This window comes from Simochromis diagramma, unplaced genomic scaffold, assembly GCF_900408965.1.
Source record: "Simochromis diagramma unplaced genomic scaffold, fSimDia1.1 OVJJ01000510.1, whole genome shotgun sequence".
Classification (NCBI taxonomy): domain Eukaryota; kingdom Metazoa; phylum Chordata; class Actinopteri; order Cichliformes; family Cichlidae; genus Simochromis; species Simochromis diagramma.
This window is the reverse complement of record NW_024387326.1, coordinates 345835-368200: the sequence shown is the minus strand read 5'-3', so window position 1 is coordinate 368200 and position 22366 is coordinate 345835. Positions and strand designations below refer to the sequence as shown.

The window sequence follows — 22366 nt, the reverse complement described above, 5'->3', positions numbered from 1 at the left end:
AACTGGGTCAGACTGGCTCATGGAAAAGGACTGGAGTGGATCGCCTTTATAAACACAGGCAGTTCTTATATCTATTACTACCAGTCAGTCCAGGGTAGATTCACCATCTCCAGAGATGATTACAGCAGTAAAGTCTATCTACAGATGAACAATGTAAAGACTGAGGACACAGCAGTGTATTACTGTACCCAAAGATGTTACTGTGAGAAACAGTAACATGAGAGTCATAGACAAACTACTTTATCTATTTGCCAAGGGATGGAAAGATTAATACTACAAAAAGGGATGTTGACAAAACTCAGTGTACCCAGTGCATATAATGAATATTTTTGAAAAGAAAACAAAATAGGTAAATAAAGTTTGAAACTTTAAAATAAACTGTTTTTGTTAGGATCAGTGAAACAGTACAAGGAACAACTATCAATAAAATAAGTTGTATAACATTCATTAAAAAAAACACTAAATATAATTTTGTTCTTGTCTACTCTCTCATCCTGTTGTACGAACTGACAGAAACCTCTTTTGTTTATTTTTTTATTTATTGGCACATATCAAGTGGAGAGGCCAAAATAATAGGAATAACACTGTTTAATTCAATTCAATTCAGTTCAATTTAATTTAATTTGCCTCAAGGTGCTTTATCATTGTAGGCAAAAACCCAACAACATAATCCAACAAGAGAAAATCCCAAAAGGTTGATTTTGTTCATCTGGACCCAGCTTTTCAGTAGTAGAAATGTTTTGTCACTCATCCAAATGACTTCTTCAGTCCCAGCTGACTGCAGGTTTCCAGTACATTGCCCAGTAACTGAAACCAGCCAGAGAATTTCCATCATGGCTGGATCAACCTCCTCAGGGACCCTGGGCCAGAAAGTTGTTCTTGGGCCCCCACTGAGCCCACATGTCAGGGTCCTTACCCCCCCCCCCCCATAATCCTCATTTTTTTCTATTTTGAGCTAATTTTATGTTGAGTACATTCATTGTTTCTGAAATAGGAAACAGCTGTCAAATACATTTCTTGCACATTTCCTCAGGTTTCTGATAGTTAAATACTTCAAATACATAATGAATCTTAAGAAATTAGACTTTACAATAAATGTGATCAGCTAAAGTAGCAAAAGTACATTTTTACTTAAATTACAGAGTACATGAAGTCTGCTTTGGTTCATCTCTGGGGTTGGGCGCATAGATGTAGCTCAACACAACCTACTTTCAATACAAAGAGTAACGGCCCGGGGCAGTGGCACATTTGATTAACATCTTCTAATATCGTGTTATTTTGTTGTGATGTTAGGAAGGATTTTGCATGTGTAATGATTCAAGTGTCAGTGTGGCAGAAACTTTAGACAGGAAGTAAACAACTCACTGCCTGCTTAGCCCCTTAAAAACTAGCTCTGCTATGATGTTGGAAAGAAGTTGTCTCACACATGAATTAAGCCTGTTAACAGTTGTTTTTTGCCGTTATTTAAACACGTGGAGCTGATTATAATGTTACTGGTTTTATTAATCATGTATATTTTTGTTGGATCCTTACAGCACTTGGGTTTGTGAGAGAAGGCTTTTAGATCTACATAAGGACCTACATTTTGACAAGCTTTTCTTGCTTTTATCTTCATCTAACCTTTAGTTCCCTGGGTGTAAAAGTTTGCAACTACAATATGTTCTATTAGGACTTATTTGTTAGGAAACATGTTATTCTATCACCTATTTAAAACATACAGCAGTTAGTTGGTCAGTGATTTAGTTGAAGTTTTGTTTCTGGTTGTGTCCCTTTGGCTTTACCAGCTTCATAACAGGAATCTTAAGGGCTCTTACTGAATACATACCAATATTTCCAATGGCTTCTGTTGCACATGAACAGTTTGCTGCTGAGTTGAGCAAAGTGCTCTCTGGATGATGCCCATGATTTTGTCCCAGTAGAAATAACACGATGACAATAACCGGGAGCATACAGTGTCTGTAAAGATTATCAGCAGGCACAACAAATGAAATACAAAAGGCAGAGCACAGCGGCCAGAGAAACATACATTTTAGGTCATTCACTCAACTGAGAGGTTTGCACAGCACATACTGCTTTCAAAGGGGCCACTGCTTAATACATCCCACTGCTCATCAGCTTCAGTGGTCACCATAAAATCAGGATAATTTTCGCCTCTTTCAGGTATTCTTTGCTGAGGAGGAGTCAATGCAAAACTAATTTCAATATAAATATATATGGTCAAGAGTAAAAGTCGGGATTCAATCTAACAGACACGCTGTTGACTGTTGAAAGACATTCTGACTTTAACAATGACCAGATCAGTTTATTTAGTTGTTTTGCAGTTTCTGCTTTATTTCTCAGCTGACAGACATTCAGTTGACTGATATAAAGAAATGTGATTACAATAATGATTTGCTAACATTTCAGTAGGTAGTGAGGGTCAAACACTGACCTGTACATACTCAGGTTTTAGCAGAAAGTATGTGTGTCAGCACATGAAGAGCTTGATGAATGATGATTCTGCTGTTTATTTTTATGCTCAAAAGCCACAGTGCACAAAAACTCAGCACATCAAATCAACAAGTTAAATTGAGTTTTCATATTCAAATAAATGATTATCAAGTGATAATCAAGTGACCAATCGAATCAGAAAGTAATAATAAACGAGTTTAAAAGTTCAGTTTTAATTCCTGTTGATTTTCTCATCATAACCCTTAATGAGTTATCAAGTATGATTTGGTGACCAAAGAGTAAATGAATACAAAGAAAGTTTGGATTTACAAAATTTGTCAGATCAGAATGCAATTAATGTAACAATAGTTAAGTCAATAAATTCTAGTATACTGAAATTGGCTGTAGTGTGATTCTCTTTGAGAGGGAGGAGCTGATGCAAAACTATGTTTTTGTTCTTTTTTACATAAATGCTAAAGACTTTAAGACAGACACTATACCAACTGTAGACTGAACAGAAATACAGCAAATAGTTTTCATCATGTTCAGACTTCACATTTGGTTCACTTTTCTCATTCTTTTAATCAACTGGTCAGATAAGGATGATACATTTACTTTCACTGGTGAAAGGACAAATAAAATATCTGCATCATTGTATCTAATGGGCTGCTTATTTGAAGGTACTGAGGATTTACTTTTTTGTGGAGGTTTAGATGTCTGATAAAATGGTTTACTCATTTAGTGCTGGTTTTTAAGCAACAGCTGTTGTTTGTGAAGCTTTTTCAGAGATGCCATCAACATGACCTGCTAAAGTAACAAGTCATATAGTTTTACTAATCTATCAGAAATTCACAAGGTTTGAGAAAACATTATTATATATTATGTAATAACCAATAAGCATAATTTGTGCGTTTTCCTGATAAGATTTACCTGATAAGTGGTGTGCAGAAGTTTGTGTGACATGACATGTGTTCCTCTTTGTGGAGAAGAAACTGATGCAAATTCACAAGTGTTGCCAAATATAACACAAGGACTACATGGTTGATTTTCATGACTGTAGAGTGAGCAGAGGGACATGACTTTTACAATGAGCTGTTCTGGCTTTATGTTTGTTTTTCTTATAGTGTCAGTTTACTTGGCTGGTAAGGACAGCACATTTCTTCTGCAAACATTATGATATCTTTGAAATAAAGAAATTAATCATGTTTTTGTCTGTAGGCACTGAGGGTCAAACACTGACTGAGTCTGAATCAGTGATTAAAAGGCCCGGAGACTCACACAGACTGACCTGTACATACTCAGGGTTCAGTGATGATATTCATGCTGCTTGGGTCAGACTTGATATGCTTATATTGAGGATGATAGTAGCTATATCTACTACTACTTCATCTGGGGTGACAGTAGTGGCATCTACTACTCTCAGTCATTCAGAGGCAGATTTACCATCTCCAGAGACAACAGTAGAAAGCAGGTGTATCTGCAGATGAACAGCTTGATAACTGAGGATTCAGCTGTTTATTATTGTGCTTGAGAGCCACAGTGACCCAAGAGGAAGAAACTCTGTACAAAACTCAATTCATCAAAAATTTTTTTTTATTAAATTCCTGTAGTTAAATTTGCTTTGCTGAAAAAATAGAGCATTCACCTTTACAAAATAATACACATCTACATACTGACAGAAACATTGTGCTCATCTCTGTGTATGTGTAATTTTTTTCTTTTGCTTTATCTAAATGTTTTGAATTTCATCAGTGATATAAAAAAGGTCAAACATCTTTGAGCTAGTGTTGTGAATTAAATTTTTTTGTGTATGCACCAAATAATTTTTGCACCTTGACAGCAATCTCTAACTATTAGTGACAGGAGAATTCATATCACTATAATAATTTGTCATTGCCAGTCTGCATCCAAAGGAAACTTCCTCACAGACTCTTATAAAGAGTGATGTTAGTGCTGTGAACAGAAGAAGCTCCCATCAGTTCACCTTGAGCACCAACATGTTCTCTGTAGCTCTGCTGATGCTGTTTGTTGCTGAATCCTGGGAGTCTGACTGAGGTAGTGACACTGCAATTACATTTCTCCAAAACAAGTGCTGTAAATACGAAATGATTTCCCCTTGCTCCTCGAAACATTTATTTTATTGCTCATCAATTTATCAGTGATATATTTCAAGGTATTTAAACAGTCATCTGTAGTTCAAAAGGCAGTATAGACACTTATTATGCTGGGCACATAAAAACATTTATAGGCCCTAACATTACACAACATTTATTTGTGTTTTCAAACTATTTAACTTGACATGTATTCATGGTCAGACTCTGACAGAATCTGAACCAGTCATTCAAAAGTCTGGAGAATCTCACAGACTGATTTGTACAAGCTCTGGATTCTTATTCAGAGACTACCCTATGAACAGGCTGCCTTTATAAACACAGGAATAATAATAATAGTAATAATAATAATAATAATAATAATAATAATAATAATAATAATAATGAAATCTACACTCTTTTTATTATTGTGCTCCAGAGCTACAGTGACACATGAGGAATAAATGTTGTCCAAGTACATGGAAAACTTGCTTAATGCAGTTTACATCAACATAAATGAATTAACTGCTGTTCAACATCAACACCATTGTGAAGAAAAACCATCTGAAATGCATTAATCAGCATTAATTCAGTTCAGACTAAATAGAATTCATTTGGGTATTTTTATTTTATATATTTTGTTCCAACATAGTATGTACAATAAATCACACAGATACAGTCAGTACACAGAGATGATTCAAAAACAAATAATATGGTATTAATATATAAGTATAATGTTTATGAATATCTGAATATATAAAAATAATAATATATAAGAACTGCCTTTCAGCAGTGTCAGTGCTGCATGTATCAACCCTTTAGTATCAAAACACTAAATAACAGTTATTTGCTTGCATTAATAAAGAGAAAAAATGTAAGCATTTTTGATATGCTGCTTAGAGATGGTGGTGACTCTCAAAGTAGAACCAATGACAACCAAATGAGAATTGATAAGTAATATCAATAATGGAATCAGCGTTGATAAATCTTATCATTTCCCTTTCTTGGTCTGACCAATCGATATTTCTCTAATAATCTATCAGTGTCTCTATATGCAAAGTAAGCCTCACCCAGACTGATATAAAAACTTGATTTATTGCTGCTGGTTGCAGCAAAAAACGAGAAGCTGATCACTTTCAGTATCAACATGTTCTCTTTAGCTCTACGTCTACTGGCTGCTGGATCCTGTGAGTCTCACTGAACAGAAACACTGACAGCATGGACACTACACACCGTTACTTCTGTAAGAATTATATTCAACATGTTTTCTTCACAGGTGTGACTGATCAGTTAGTACAACATTCCTATAAAGAGGCACCAGTGCAATCTACAGTCCACCAAAAACCTGTGCAGATACTCTTGGATCAATAGACCATCAATTTCTCATTAAAAACAAAGTAGCATTTATATATGAGATATTTACATATGATAAAGAAAAAGATCCAAAGGTGCTTAGAATAAGCATGTACTTCATAATTAAGAAATCTGGTAAATATGCTTTGCATTTTACTCAATGGGATTGATACAAAGTGATGCACTTGCAGACGGATATGTCAGCAGCATGCACAGACTAATACCAGAGCACTGTGCTGTGTGTTACTGTGCCAGATACACAACGACCAGCATAAATATGCACATACAAATGCACGCTAAAAGGTCAGTAGCTGACTTTGCAGTGTTTGATTTTCTGAATAAACCTTTTGTCAAATATGTTAGAAAATATTTTTACATTTCTACAAGAAATCTAGAAGTTTAAAATACTAAAATTGAACATGAATGAATCATATCATCATATCTTTTTCTTACTACTGAATGCCACAGTGCAATCTGTTTTCTCTTATAATCTGTCAGCATCCATCTGTATGCAAATCAAACTTCCTCACAGGCTGATATAAAGTCTGATATCATGCTGTCAGTCACAGAAGAAGATGAGAAGCTCCCATCAGATCATCTTGAGCACCAACATGTTCTCTGTAGCTCTGCTGCTGCTGCTGGCTGCTGGATCCTGTGAGTCTCACTGAACAGAAGCACTATGATCACAGCACAGTGATTCTTACTTTTAATACATAAAACATGTTTTCTCCACAGGTGTGAAGTGTGAGCAGCTGACACAGCCAGCCTCTGTTATTGTGCAGCCAGGTCAGCATCTGACCATCACCTGTCAGGTCTCTTATTCTCTTGGCTACTACACAGCTTGGATCAGACAGCCTGCAGGGAAAGGACTGGAGTGGATTGGGATGAAACATACTTCAACTTCATACTACAAAGATTCACTGAAGAACAAATTCAGCATTGACTTAGACACTTCAAGCAAGACAGTGACTCTAAATGGACAGAATATGCAGCCTGAAGACACTGCTGTGTATTACTGTGCCAGAGAGTCACGGTAGCACAAAACATCAATAGAGCTGAACAAAAACACCTCAGTGCATGAATACATTTGTAACATGAAGCCACCAGAGGAGGAGCTCTAAGACCAACAATAATTTTAAGGTGTATTTAGGAAAAAAGGGAAATTGTTTTAAGGGGTCCCTATTCTTGATAGAAGGAGTGTTAGACAGAAATATTACTCGCAGTAGTTCAGCACCAGTTTACCATCTCCAGAGAAAACAGCAGAAAGCAACTGAATCTGCAGACGGCATCAGAGGATTCTGCTGTTTATTGTTTTTCTCAAGATTCATAGCGACACCATGAAATCTAAATGATAAACATCATAATGTCAAGATCAAATAGTCTAATTATGAATTCTTGTTTTTGCTTGGCTGTGGGCAAACACCTTGTTGTTCCTTATTCTGTCAGTGGTGTTTGGTTACTTTTTTATATAATTGTTTTTTGTATGGAAAACCCTTTTTGATACGTCCATCATTCACCATGCTGAGGATTAGTGTTACTGGAGTTTAGTTTTGTTTTAAGGAGTTTTGGATGCCTCATAAAATGTTTACTGCTGTAGTTCCTGTTTTTAAGCAACAGCTGATGTTGTAGTGAATCCACTTCCATCAACATGAGCTTTAACAGTAAAGATTCATAATGTTCCTATTGTTAATTACTGTATTACTTTATGCAGCACACATTTAATAATGAATATATATGGAATTTTTTTTACTGATGTATCAGAAATAAATTGGTGTATAGATTTTGAGAGAAAAATGTTCGTCATTAAGTAACAAATAATAATAATCATTTACATATATATATATGTATATATGTAATATTTGCTTAAATATTTTATATTAAGTGGTGTGCAGTTGTTTGTATGAGATGAAGTGTATTTTTCTTTAAGGAGGAGTTTATGCAAATTCAGATTTTTACACATGTTTTGCCAAATATAACAAAGGGACTGCAAGACTGATTTTCATGACTGTAGAGTGAGCAGAGAGACATGACTTTTACAATGAACTGTCCTGGGTTTACCTGTTTTTTTCTTATAGTGTCAGTTTACTGGGCTGGTAAGGACAGCACATTTCTTCTGCAAACATTAAGATATGTTTGATATAAAGAAGCTAATTATGTTTTTGTCTGTAGGTACTGAAGGTCAAACACTGACTGAGTCTGAATCAGTGATTAAAAGGCCTGGAGACTCACACAGACTGACCTGTACATACTCAGGGTTCAGCAGTGATATTCATGCTGCTTGGGTCAGACAGGCTGCTGGAAAAGGACTGGAGTGGATTGCTTTCATCCAGAGTGATAGCAGCTATATCTTCTATTCTCAGTCAGTCAGAGGCCGCTTCACCATCTCCAGAGACAACAGCAGAAAGCAGGTGTATCTGCAGATGAACAGCTTGACAACTGAGGATTCAGCTGTTTATTATTGTGCTCGAGAGCCACAGTATCACAAACCATCAACAGAACTGAACAAGAACCTCTCAATGCCTGAACAGTTATAACATGGAACCACCAGAGGAGGAGCTCTAAGACCATGAATAAATTGTAGATTATTTTTATTCAGTCATACTATATGACTTTTAGTGTCTTTACTGTTCATGATATCGTCAGTTTAAATTATGCCCCATGAATTAAAAGGTGTTGAAAAGAGGTGGAGACAATGCAAAACTGTTATCTTTACTGTCTTCATATATGTTGCAGCACAAAACACAAAGACTCAACATACACTCTGCAGACTGGATAACAACAACAACAACAACATTTAGCACTTTAACTTTTTCCATTTTATTTCTCAGCTCGTAAGGACAAACTAATTAATTTGACCGATAAAACTATGGAAAGAAATTTTTATTGCACTAATGAAATCTTAACACTTTTTAGGTACTGAAGGTCAAACACTGGCTGAGTCTGAACCAGCGGTTAGAAGGGCTGGAGACTCCCACAGACTGACCTGTACATACTCAGGGTTCAGCAGTGATATTCATGCTGCTTGGGTCAGACAGGCTGCTGGAAAAGGACTGGAGTGGATCCCTTTTATCTACAGTGGTTTTAGCACCCACAATTCTCAGTCATTCAGAGGAAAAAGCAGAATGCAGGTGTATCTGCAGATGAGCAGCTTGAGTAGTGAGGATTCTGCTGTTTATTATTGTGCTCAAGAGTCACAGTGACACAAGAGGAAGAAACTTTGTACAAAACTCACCACATCAAAACAAGTCAGAATTTGCTTTCAGCTTTTTAGAAATGAACTGAAGATTAATGTCTGACAAATGTCTCACCTGTCAGCTCCTGGACAGCTGATCATTCAGCCTGCAGGCAAAAAAAAAGGAAAAGTAGTGGGAGCTCTCACTATAAAGACTCACTGAAGAAAAAGTTCAGCATTGACTCAGACACTTCAAGCATTCTTGCATTTAAAAACTAGACACAGAGAAGTCCAGCAGGGAAAGGAGGAGGAGGAGAAGGAGGATTGCTGGCCCCAGAATTATATTGTCAATAGAGACTTCACACTTTCCACAATGTCTTCTAATTCCTTTCTGTTGTCCATTTTAATGACAGAGGAGGCTTTAAGTGGTGTTCTTGTTTGAACTGGTCCTGAAGACCCTGGGACTCTGGGACAAAATCAAAGGAAGATTTGATCCTCTTTCTGTATGGCATTTTATACCATACAGAAATAAACTAATAAACTAACTATCATGTGGGAATATTGTGAGTATCCAATGAAAATATAACATTTATTTCATGAAGAAGTCAAATACCTATAGAAGTGCTAAAATTCCAATTTGAACCAAACTGAAAAATATGAAAATTAAAACTAATTCATGACTACACTCATAACTGCCATAGTTCTTTGTTAGACAACACAATCAGAGTTTGTAACATAATGCACAATTACAAATGCAGTTACCCAGTTATACACACAACTGGACTGGCCATCGGGCATACATTTGCCCAGTGGGCCGATGGTGATTTTTGGCTTTTATGGGCCGATGTTTTGTTTTCTTGTAACACACTAAACAACAGCAGCACGTTTAAGTTGATAATCTGTTGTTAGAATATTACTTTCAAATATTATTATTCTAGTATTTTGACTCTGTGGAACAGTGATACAGTTTGCTGAGAAGGAGTCAGTGCAAAACTAATTTCAATATAAATATCTATGGTCCAGAGACAACAACAGAAAGCAAGTGTATCTGCAGGTGACAACAGGAGGATTCTGTTGTTTGTTATTTTGCCTGAGAGCCACAGTGAACCAAGGTGAAGAAACACACAGCATTTAAAATTAGCAATTTACATTCACTGTCACGGGTTGCCGGGGCAAGCCTTGTGAGAATTATTTAGGACCCAAAATGCGGCAGCTCTGATGCAAGTGAGTTTATTGAACAAAAGTAGATACAAACAGAAATGGCGAGGGTGAACATGAAACTAAGAAAACCTAAACCGGGAAAAACTAACAGAAACTAACCAGAAACAGATACGTGGGGAGGTACGAGGAAATACACGGAAGACGGACGGAGAGAAGCAGACAAACCAGCCACGAGGACGAGGGAACACATACACACACCAGTAATCAGGGGATCTGAAACAGGAGGGAAACACACCTGGGAGACCCAACAGCTGACGAGGCGGGGGAAACGTAAACAGAACACACTGACATCAGACAGAGACCTTCAAAGTAAAACAGGAAACACATACACGTAATGACACAGACTCAGAGACACGGACACTAAAGGGGATACACAAGCAGGGATGACACCAAACACAGGGAACACAACTAAACCCTGGGAAACCCAAAACAACAGTCATAATACAAAAAAACTATCAAAAGTAAAAGTACACAACCAAAAACACTGTGACCGACCCAGGACCATGACATTCACAAAATGACTTCCAACTCATAAAAAACAAGCAATAGAACTGCATTATCTCTAATAAGTTCATTCATACATAAATTTTGGTTATAATGAATAGAATCCATTTTGGTTTACCTTGTTCATACTTTCACAGTAATGTGTATGATAAACATAAAACACTCAACAGCTCATGTAGCCTAAAAAACATAAATTAATGATTGATTCTTGTTAAAATAAATCTGTTTTTAAAGTTACAGTTCAGTTTCTCACCCCTACAAACTCTCTGTTAGCAAAGCAGCAACGCATCTTTCTGTTATAACCTGACAGTTTCCATGTGTATGCAAAGTGAACTTCCTCTCAGTTTGACTTGAAGACTTGAAATCAGTCCGTCAGTTTCATCAGATGAGAAGCTCCCGCCAGATCACCTTCAGCACCAACATGTTCTGCTGCTGGCTGCTGGATCCTGTGAGTCTCAATGAACAGAAACACTGACAGCATGGACACCAATGCTGTCCACAATGATGAATCGGCTAAGAAGTACAGAATAGACAGATGGATGGATGGAGTTTTAATTCCAGTTGTAATGATTTAAATAGTTAATTTAATTGTCTACAAAATAGATTGAAATAATTCATGAGTTAGCAATCGTCAGCATGAAATCTTTTATTCTAATTTCTTTGACATTCCATTAAATCCATTTTTATTCATACATTATTACTTTAAAGAAAATATCATCTAATCATACTTTATATTGTAAGGTAAAGTCCTAACAATATTACAAAGAAAAACCATGACAGTGGAGAAAAAAAAGAAAAAGGACCTCTTGGAAAGCTTGATTCAAGAGGTGCCATTATCTGTAATAACTGGAAAGGATGAAAAAGAGAAACCAAGAGGTGATGAACATTATAAAAAGAGCACTGCAGATTGGGAAAGTCAAATCTGAAGCATAGAGCCCTGGAGCCAGAGCAACCCACTGAAAGGTAGGGCCAAAGAGGAGAGTGGGCAAACTAGAAGAAAAAGGAGAAATAAATTTAATTAAAAAATATTACAATACAATAAAATATTGATCATGAAAAAACCCTTTTGTTGCAAGAGCCATCATATGTCTTGTGAATAAAAATAAAATAAATTATTTTCTGTGCACTTAATGTTGTAAAATAAATACCAAATAATGTTTTCAAGAGAAATCTAAGTTGACTGAAAGTACAGTAGGGAGAGAGTCAAACTTCCTTTAGTTGAATGAAACCTCCAGGACACCCAGGCTCACGGAGGGCATCAATCTGTTGTGATCAGGTGGGGTGAGTAAAAAGTCAAGAGAGAAATGAAAATGTTAAAGAGACAGTAATTAATACAAACATAAATAGTCAGCAGGTTGGTAGGATGAGATTCAGATGAGATTAGAAACATGCATCTCTGGGCAAGAGTTTCCTGGAAAACAATACCCAGAAAAAGAGTGAGTACGATGTCTTTTACTGCTAAAAAACTATTCCCATCAACAAGTGAGTCCATGTTTGGAAGAAAAACTAATGCAGAAGTAAAAGAGTGAATTAAATGCAATGTTTTTATTTTGAGATGCATTTGAATTTTATGTGACCCAGATAGTTTAGCCCCTCCCTATTGAAATTCACATGGTACACTCAGGTTCTTTTAATGACTGGCTCTCAAAGTATTTGCTTCACACCTTCTCTTTCAAGATGTTGCTCAGTTTGTCTGCTCTGCTGGCAGTGCTCTGTCTGCCTTGTAAGTCACTAGAATATACAATACAGAATGTGGAAATTGATTACATGTACTTGAATTTGTTTCTCACATTACTGATCTTTTTTATTTATAATTTTCATGTTTTTTGGCAGGTCTGAATGGCCAGGCTATGGAGTCCATTCCCTCCACTCCAGTGTTGAAAAATCCTCAGGAAGCCCTCAGTCTTTCCTGTAGAGCAGGGGTAGGCAACCTTTCTGATGGCGAGTGCCATTTAAAATTTCCTCAGAAGTCAGTGTGCCATATGATTGCATTAGCAATAAATTTAATAACGCTCTATATTAACAGTTACACACTATATAGAACCACTTTATAGAATTATATTTGTTCGCAGATCAGCTATTTTGAAATAAAAAAAGACACTTTTTATCCATAACAAGAACTTCATAACAGCAAATGAACTGTACAACAGAAAATACAAATGCTACTTATGGTCTCCTCACAAGAATGATAAGAAAAATAAACTAAGCCAATATGGCATGTCTGTTAATACAGAGACACACATGTTAATGTGATCTCTGGTCTCCCACTCAGAGACACAGGTCTCCGAGTGTCCAGCATTCAGACGGCTACCTGAGGACTCATGTGAGAGAATATCTGCTCACACAGATATTAGAGCCAAATACTGTCAATAAGGCCTCTGTAATGTTCTGAAGACAGTCAAACTTGTCAGGTAGTGATGTCCAGCAGGTGAAAATGTAAGCTCCATGAACACGCACAGCTGTGGATTCCGGCTGCTTCGATGTTGCATTAACTGGCATTAACTCAGCCAGTTAATGCGAGACAAATCCAGCTGCTCATTAAAGATTTCTGGTTTGATCAGAAAATAAAACATTGGTCCGTACACCAGAAAGTCCCAAAAATGCATTGTGTCTTGAGTCTATGGATGTATCCATGTATTTCTGTGGTGCTGATGCTGTGCTGAGCGGACAGCTCCTGAAGCTTTTGAAGTGTCAGAATGTGGAAAGCTAACGACGTCCCTCTTACCAGCAGGCTAAGTTATTTTTAGCCAATTACAAGTTGAATCTGGTACTTGGGTTTGTTAGCTAGATACCGTCATTAAGAAGCGGCACAACTAATGTGTCTATGCGAGCTGATTTGTGATGTGCACCGCTGGTGCGGCCATTTATTTTTTGATGCACCTTCTCAGATTAATTCACTGCGTGTCGTGTCCAGAGCTGGACTGGGACAAAAAAACAGCCGGGCATTTTGACTAGAGACCGGCCCACCAGGTATTAAAGCCATAACGCCTCTGAATGAAAACAAACCCTGTTGTGACAGGGATGTACAGTTTTGTTGGTATATGTATGATTTCTATAGATTTTACATCAGATAAAAACTTTGGTTGTAAGATTCAGATAATTATTTAATAACAGCCAGACATTTTAAATGAGAATAAGAAATTATTTCTTTGTGCCCCCCTTTCCCTGTTAATGCCCTACCTGGCCCCCTGGCAAAACTTTGCTAGACCCGCCCCTGCACAGTTACCAGCTGTCAGTTACTTAGAAAAGGATCCTGGTGTTATTTGTCCCTCAGAAACAGTTCATAACTTCCCTTCAACTCATTCATGTCACCTAAAAGGTAAACCTGTTTCTCCATCACCTGTTCAGCTCTGATGATTCAGTAAGGACATCTCCTGGTTTCATCTTCATGTTTCCCGCTCTCCAGATATACAAACCGATATCATGACCAGCAGCTTTTTACAGCTGTGGCTCCAGCAAACCTCAGCTGATAGAAATTAATATTAAATAAATTCTAACAACAGCTGATCAAGCTTAAACGTGCTGCTGTTGTTTAGTGCGACATCCGGCGGTTTCCTCTTTCTGGCGCAAAGTGGGCGATAAACAAACAAGAGAGAAAAGCCGATCAGCTGATCATTGATCAGTTTCATGATTAAAGTAGCAACAGGAGAGGGAGGGTAGAGAATGAGAGAAGAAGAGGCAGCTGTGCAGCAAAGACAAAGAATAACTCCAGCTTTGTGTCTTTTTCATTCTAGCTGAAGTCCGGGACAAACGTCCCCTCTCAGCTCAACACGAAACGTGTAATAATTTCTCTGAATGCGGGAGGATTCCGTCTTTTTATGGGACGGTTGGCAACTCTACTAACTAACCTTATGAATAAAATAAAGTTCACTATCAGCAACATCATAGCACCCACCCAGCTGTATAGAAACTCTGTCATGCTAGCTAGTACGCAGTACGAGTTATTGTAACTGACTGTAAAAAGTCAGCACAACGAAAATAAACTCCACCTAAACTTGGTTTATATCTGACCCAGATAGACTGCAGGTCATAACGTCTTACCTGAAGTTCAGTTCACCTGACACTCGGCGGCCGCCTCCCCTTTCTCTCATCCACCTGCTGGCCTCCACCACTTGTTAATTTTACTGAATCTGTGGAAGCTCCGCGATGCCACCACCAAACAACTGAGTTATTTTTACACACCGGCCAGCATCTGGCCAATCCAACACCTTTCATTGTTTATACCATTACAAAAAAAAAATTAAAAAAAAATCATCGGGCCACCGAGCAAATGCCCGGTATGCCCGATGGCCAGTCCAGCTATGGCCGTGCCATCAGTTAACCCTTCGCGTGCCAACTATGGCACGCGTGCCTAGGGTTGCCGACCCCTGCTGTAGAGGAACTGGTTTCAATTTTGGTGGCTATGGAATGCACTGGATCAGACAACCTGCAGGAAAAGCTTCAGAATGGCTTGGAGTTATTTGGTCTGATGCAAGTAAAACAGTGTATGCAAGCAGTGTGGAAGGACGTATAGAAATCACCAGAGACAACAGCAACAGCATGGTGTATCTGAGACTGTCCAGTTTAAGCCAGAGGACTCTGCTGTGTATTACTGTGCCAGACACACACAGTGGTGTAAGTAATGAGAGAGGCTTTACAAAAACCTTCAGCTATACAGTTTCACAGAAACCTACAGGGGGCAGTAGATGATCAAAAATATGATGATCAGCTCACTGACACAAAAACACTTGTGATACTACAACATGTAAAAGCATATTTTGAAAAAAACAGCTTAAAAGTATTTTCTGATAATAATAAAATAATATGAAAAAATGTATGTAAACTTTTATGGATAATTTCAGAAGAATACATAGTCAAGATATGTAGTCAAGATTTTAGATTTAAATAAAAACAAAAAACAAATGTCCAGTAGTTTTTACATGAGCACACTGATGTTTGTTAAATAAGATATAATGAAATAATATATATTTGTATATTAATTATTATATACTGGCAAATACAGTAAACGCAAACACATTTCATCATTATTTATACCATACTCTTTCAGTTATCTAAAGAGTGGCTCACCATCTGTAGAGATAATAGAAAGGTGGAGGTCAACCTGTCAAAAAAGTGTCATTTTGTTTTTTCAGTGGCTGATGTCATGAGGTCAAGGAAAGACGTGAAGGAACGACAACTGGGATGCTCAGAAAACCCAACTGCACTAATTTGTACTGATAAATGTTGTCGGATCTACTGTGGTTGTGAGTTAAACTTCTAGGAAAAAAATATTATTATAAATAAACGAAAACATTTTTTAAAATTTTACTTTGGGGTAAAATCAGGAAAAACTAAAATAATGATCTTCGTATTACTAATGAGTGATCAAACCCTGCTGAGTAAAACATGAATGAACATACATATTACTTATATATCTGATTGTTTGGTTAGCTTGAACATTTCTTTTGATAAACTGATTGATGATGAGGAGGAGCTGATGCAAACTCAGGCTGTTTCCATCTTTGAATATGTGCTGCAGAATATAAAAATGGGCACGACAAGATTGAGCTGCACCACTGAAGACTGGCAGAAAAATGGCTTTGATGATAAATTCTCATGAGTTTATGGTTGTTTTTCTTTTCTTGTTAATTTACAAGCCAAATAAGAACAGATTTTTCTTTCAAAAATAAAAGATAAATGTTTTAATTACAGAAGATTGTTTCTGTTTTTTCAATTGACTGGTAAGGACATACACTTTGTTAAACAAAGGGAAAAAAACCAAGTACAAAATTCTGAGGAGAAATGCTTGGATTAATGAGCCTTTAACATCTCTGTACAGGTTCTGAGGGTCAAACGCTGACTGAGTCTGAACCAGTGGTTAAAAGGCCTGGAGACTCCCACAGACTGACCTGTACATACTCAGGGTTCAGTGGTGATGATCATTATGTTTGGATCAGACAGGCTGCTGGAGAAGGACTGGGATGGATCACTTATATCAGTGGTGGCTGCAGCTATATCCACTACTCTCAGTCATTCAGAGGCCGCTTCACCATCTCCAGAGACAACAACAGAAAGCAGGTGTATCTGCAGATGAACAGCTTGACGACTGAGGATTCTGATATTATTACATTTCTGTAGATTTACAGTATATTTTCTGTACTACTTACAGACATTTCCTTCACCTAAAATGGAAAATTCAGTTAATTCACCGCATATTTTCCGTGTATTTAACAGATATTTTCCGATACGGATTCTGTTTATATTACCAGGCAATTCTTTTCACTCTAACTAATTCCTTTTACTCTCTTCAAGTCAAAAACTGTACAAAAATATAATTACAGCATCCATCTTGTCATAAAATGACTAAACAGACTAATACATGAACAAAATAACTTACAATCTTTAAAATTTGAGCATTTTTATTTTCCTTGAGATGTGTTTGTACTCTTATAAATGTGTTCATATACATTCAAGTAGCTTCAAAGTGTTTTCTTCAAACAGGATGCCTGACAAACAGAATATTTAACAATATTTGCACATTTATCAATATTTGTACCTTTAGGTTAGAATGACGGCTGTGGCTGTTTTGCCTCAGGCGAGCAGTTAAGTTGTGGTTTACATCCATGTATGTCCAGTCATGACACAGTATACATATGTAGTCAGTCATAGCCAAAAACTCACCTTTGATTATCGACTTCACTTCGTTAATAATTCAAACATTTGTCCTAGATTAACACTGTGGGGTCTTTACCTTACAACATAACGTGCATTGCGACATGAATTATTTGTTAAGTGGTGCTATATGAATAAAACTGAACAGATTTACAAAAATAAATTTTGCAGTGTTAAAAGTAACTGTTTTGTTAGGATCAGTACAAGGAACAACTATCAATAAAATAAGCTGTATAACATTCATTGAACACTAAATATAATTTTGTTCTTCTCTACTCTCTCATCCTGTTGTACAAACTGACAGAATCATCCTTTGTTTATTTTTTTTATTTATTGACTCACATCAAGTGGAGAGGCCAAAATAATCGGAATAACACTGTTTAATTTGATTCAGTTCAATTTAATTAAATTCAATTGTAGGCAAAGACCCAACAACAATAAAGAGAAAACAAAAAAACCCTTAAACCCAACAATCAGATGACCCCCTATGAGCAAGCCCCTTTGGCGACAGTGGGAAGGAAAAAACTCCTTTTTAACAGGAAGAAACCTCTGGCAGAACCAGGCTCTGGAAGGGGCGGCCATCTGGTGTGACAGGCTGGGTGATAGAGGAGGAAGACTGGATGAAGTCATGCTGTGGAAGAGAACCAGAGATTAAAGTTAGAATTAAATGCAACAGTAATCTTTAAAAAATGCAAATAACCTAAAAATCAGAGAGCATGTCAATCCCAAATCCAGTCTGGGGACTGGCTCACAAAAGAGAAGCCTTGAAGCTGATGGCTCTGCTGTCATGGTCCGGGTGAGCGGCTGCTGCTTTTTCTCTGCCTGTTGTGTTTCTCCTGGATCGACCCAAGGGCAGAGCTCTGGCCTCTTCCACTCAACTGTCTCTCATCTGCAGTAATCAACCAGGCTGCAGTCTATCTTTCTTTCGCAAGTCCATTAGCTAACATGCTGGTACCAGGCCTCATACTCCTTGTGAATTTTTGATTGTGAACTTAGGTTGTTTCCTTCTGTCTATAGCTGTTACCAAGCCACCATTCAACCTATCAGCAGTTTGCAGACTGACGCTGGATTTTCCACCACTGTTTCACCTGTCTCACTGCCTCTCTACAAGAATTCAGATGTGTCCTCCTGCATAATGGACAGGAACTGATATTGTAGCACCTTAATCACTACTGACACTTACTGACACCATCACTTTATCAATGCTGGTCATCATGCCCTTTTGATGCTAAAGTATTTATACCTATATTTATACCTACGCTCTATATCCATACTCCATACTGGTACTCAGATTGTTGCACTCTATTTATTGTATTATTTTAGTACTTGTTATTCTGTTTTGTTCTTAAAAAAGCAAAAAAACAAAAACTATTTATTTATTACTTTTTAAATTCTGTTTCTTTTCACTCCGGGATCGTGTGTACGTAATTTCGTTCCATCTAATGTAAACATGCGATTCGAATGACAATAAAACTCCTTGAATCCTTGAATGTAGGACCCAAGTGCAAGACTCAAGAAGACTACATTAAACTCAGAACTCAGCTTTATTTGCTGGACAGCAAAAGGAACAGAAAACTAACTAGACTGGGAATCATAACAAGGCTTAACAGGCAGACAGAACACACAGCCGGGTATGATGGTATGACGCGACACCAAGCAGGAGACAGAACTAAAATACACAGCGGAGCAATCAGAAATGGGAGACAGAAGGGAAACATAACTGGGACTACTTAGGCAGGACAAGACGAGTTAAGTGAAACTATACACACTACCTAAGCACATGAGACTATCAAAGTAAGACAGGAAATACAAAGCGTACAAAAAGACACAGACCCCGAGACATGAACTTAGCACCACGACATAACTGACATGGTAACAGAGGGCACAAGCGACAGGGTGGACTAGAAAAGAGGACAGGCACAGAGAGACAGACTAGACACTGAACAGGGGGAGCATGGGAACCAAAACCTTAGAACTAGAAAATCTTAACAAGAATTAAACTGAAACATAAGACAATATTAATCAAAACAAAACCACTGAGTCATCACACTCAGGACCAGACAGGAATTCTCCATAGAAGCAAGACTACATTTAGTGCCTGAGTAGTGCACATATATGAATGAGGAGAGCAGTTCTGATCGGGCTGTGGTGTGAAGGGGTCGTCAAAAAGTGACCACGTCTCTTTTCAGTCTTCAAAGAATTTAACTTTGGAGGCCGAAAAGTGGATGGAGCAGAATCACCAGGAGGGCTGGTAAGATTTAGTTGACGACCGTGGTCTGCACATGGAGAGGAGAGTTGCTGAGACTGTTTGTAAGTGACAGGGTCAAATTCTTCCAGGAGTGACAGCAAGATCCTATATGGTCTGAAGCTGAATGGGTGCTGAAGACGAGGCCAAGGACGAGGATGTGGATGGAGAAGTAGGGCTGGTGTGATTCAGTTGTAGATCGTGATATGCATGTTGAGAGGAGGGCTGCTGAGCCTGGGTAGGTGCACAGAGTGATTGCTGGTGAGGCAGGCTGAAAACATTTGGCTGTGGCTGATGATGTTACTGCTTTACAAATGAAGAAGAAGAACATGGCTCTGTCTCAGGTTCTCTTCCTCTTTTTGCCCTAAAAACAAACGCATAAATATAAACACTTTAGAATTTTCATGAGGTGATACAAACTCTCTGCAGTGACCGTTTCATCCTTTAATGCAGCGATTGGCACATGTATGAACTGCATGTTGGCACTTTGGACATACATAGTTTTCTTTAGTGGACCACTCTGAGTTTTCATTGGCGTGACGCCTTCTTTCTGTTGTTTTGTTTCGGCCTTATCAAAATATTTGCTCTGTTCGTCCTTTGAGAGCGACTTCCACTGTGGACTGCAGTTCACAAGAACACACTGTTAGCACATATAAATACTAGGGGTGGGACTTGATTTAAAAAAATTTATCTAATTAATTAGAAGCTTAGAATCACATTTAATCGCACAAGAGAATTTGTCCCAAAGCGCAAATGTTTATTTAATTTAAAAGGGATTTAGTGGATGACAGAATCAAATAATAGAGATGGACATGAATATTATAAACTCCAGCTCTTTTAATTTCTGGGAAAAAAAGGCAAAACAAACATAATATCCCTGGCCAAAATTGGGCAGACATAAAAATAAAGTGCTATTTTAAGTACTTTAAGTACATTTTCAAAATGGTATTGTCTTTAAATAATAATAATAATAAAAATTTCAACATAAAGAGCAGTTTTTCTTAGGGAATAGGGAAAATAGGGAAGAAACATAAAAGGTTATTTGACCGGCTTGACCTTTAAACTCTGAGTAACCTTCGTCAACATTATTTTGTACATTAGGCTAAAACAGTGTGATCATCGAACATTTTAGTGCAACAAATAACAAACCCATTGGACTTATTTGGAGTTTACACAAAACTAGGCTTAACATCATTTTAAGGACATTAATATTGACAGCACTAATTTTAATATTTGAAAAATATTATTTCCTTTAAAACTAAAAAGCAAAGAACAAATGCATTCTGTACATTTTTAAGTTTTCAAGCTTTTCACTTTGTGTAACAGTGGTATTTTTTCCTGAATGGGAGACGTTATTGCACTCTAAAATTATTATTATTATTATGCCTCACAAAAATTCAATCTGTACCCATGGCTGACTCTTTAATCTATATTTCTTTTTATTTTGTCAGTGTTTATCTGTATGCAAAGTAAACTTCCTCCCAGGCTAATATAAAGACCTGATATACTGCAGGAGGTTTCCGAAGAAGAGAAGATACTAGCTTCAGTATCAACATATTCTCTGTAGCTCTGCTGCTGCTGGATCTTGTGAGTCTCACTGAACAGAAACACCGACAGCTATTATTATTATTTTTTAATTGAACTACATTCAACATGTTTTCTCTGCAGGTGTGAAGTGTGATCAGCTGACACAGCCACCCTCTGTGATTGTGCAGCCAGGTCAGCGTCTGACCATCACCTGTCAGGTCTCTTATTCTCTAAGTGGCTACTACACAGCTTGGATCAGACAGCCTGCAGGGAAAGGACTAGAGTGGATTGGGATGAAATACACTGGGGACTCTCACTATAAAGATTCACTAAAGAGCAAGTTCAGCATTGATTTAGAGACGTCAAGCAAGACAGTGACTCTAAAGGACAGAATATGCAGCCTGAAGACACTGCTGTGTATTACTGAGCCAAAAAGTCAAACTTAACACACCATCAGCAGACCTGAACAAAAATCTCTCAGTGCATGAACACATTTGTAATATGAAGCCACCAGAGGAGGAGACCAATAATGATTTAAGGGTGTATGCAATGGCTTTAAGGAGTCGCTATTCTTGATAGAGAGAGTGGTAGACAGAAATATTAGAAAACAGCAGAAAGCAACTGAATCTGCAGACGACATCAGAGGATTCTGCTGTTTATTGTTGTCCTCAAGAGTCACAGTGACACTGTGATACTAAATCAAGAGAAGGGTTTGCTTTGTCTTCAGTATATATTCTTGTTTTTGCTTGTCTTTTGGCAAACACCCATCGTTCAATATTCAGTATGTGGTGTTTTTAAAAAAAATCTTTTTAAATGGTAAACCATTTTTGATATGTCCATCATTCACCATGCTGAGGATTAGTTTTATTGGAGGTATTTTGTTTTATGGAGTTTTGGATGCCTCATAAAATGTTACTGATCTGGTTCCTTTTTTTAAGCAGCAGCTGATGTTGTAGTGAATCCACTTTTTCAGAACTTCAATCAAAATTAGCTTTAACAGTAAAGAGTCATAATATTCCTGTGATTAATGACTGTATTACATTATGGAGCACACATTTAATAATGAATATATATGGAGTTTTTTGCCCATGTATCATAAATCAATTGGTGACTAAATTTTGAGAGAAAATTAATATTTATTAAGTAACAAATAATAATAATCATTTGTAAATA

The 22366-nt window shown here is 37.3% G+C and overlaps 1 long non-coding RNA gene and 1 gene segment (V, D, J or C); both read left to right on the top strand.

The window, feature by feature from the left end:
- The first annotated feature begins 3119 nt into the window (after positions 1–3119).
- Positions 3120–4016, top strand: LOC120717921. The gene is made up of 2 exons (XR_005692298.1): positions 3120–3572; positions 3649–4016. It is a non-coding gene; the product is annotated as an uncharacterized LOC120717921 (long non-coding RNA).
- A 1630-nt stretch (positions 4017–5646) lies between these two features.
- On the top strand, positions 5647–6941 carry LOC120717902. The segment is given in 2 exon segments: positions 5647–5707; positions 6609–6941. Coding segments are annotated over 2 exon segments (342 nt in total).
- The last annotated feature ends 15425 nt before the right edge of the window (positions 6942–22366 follow it).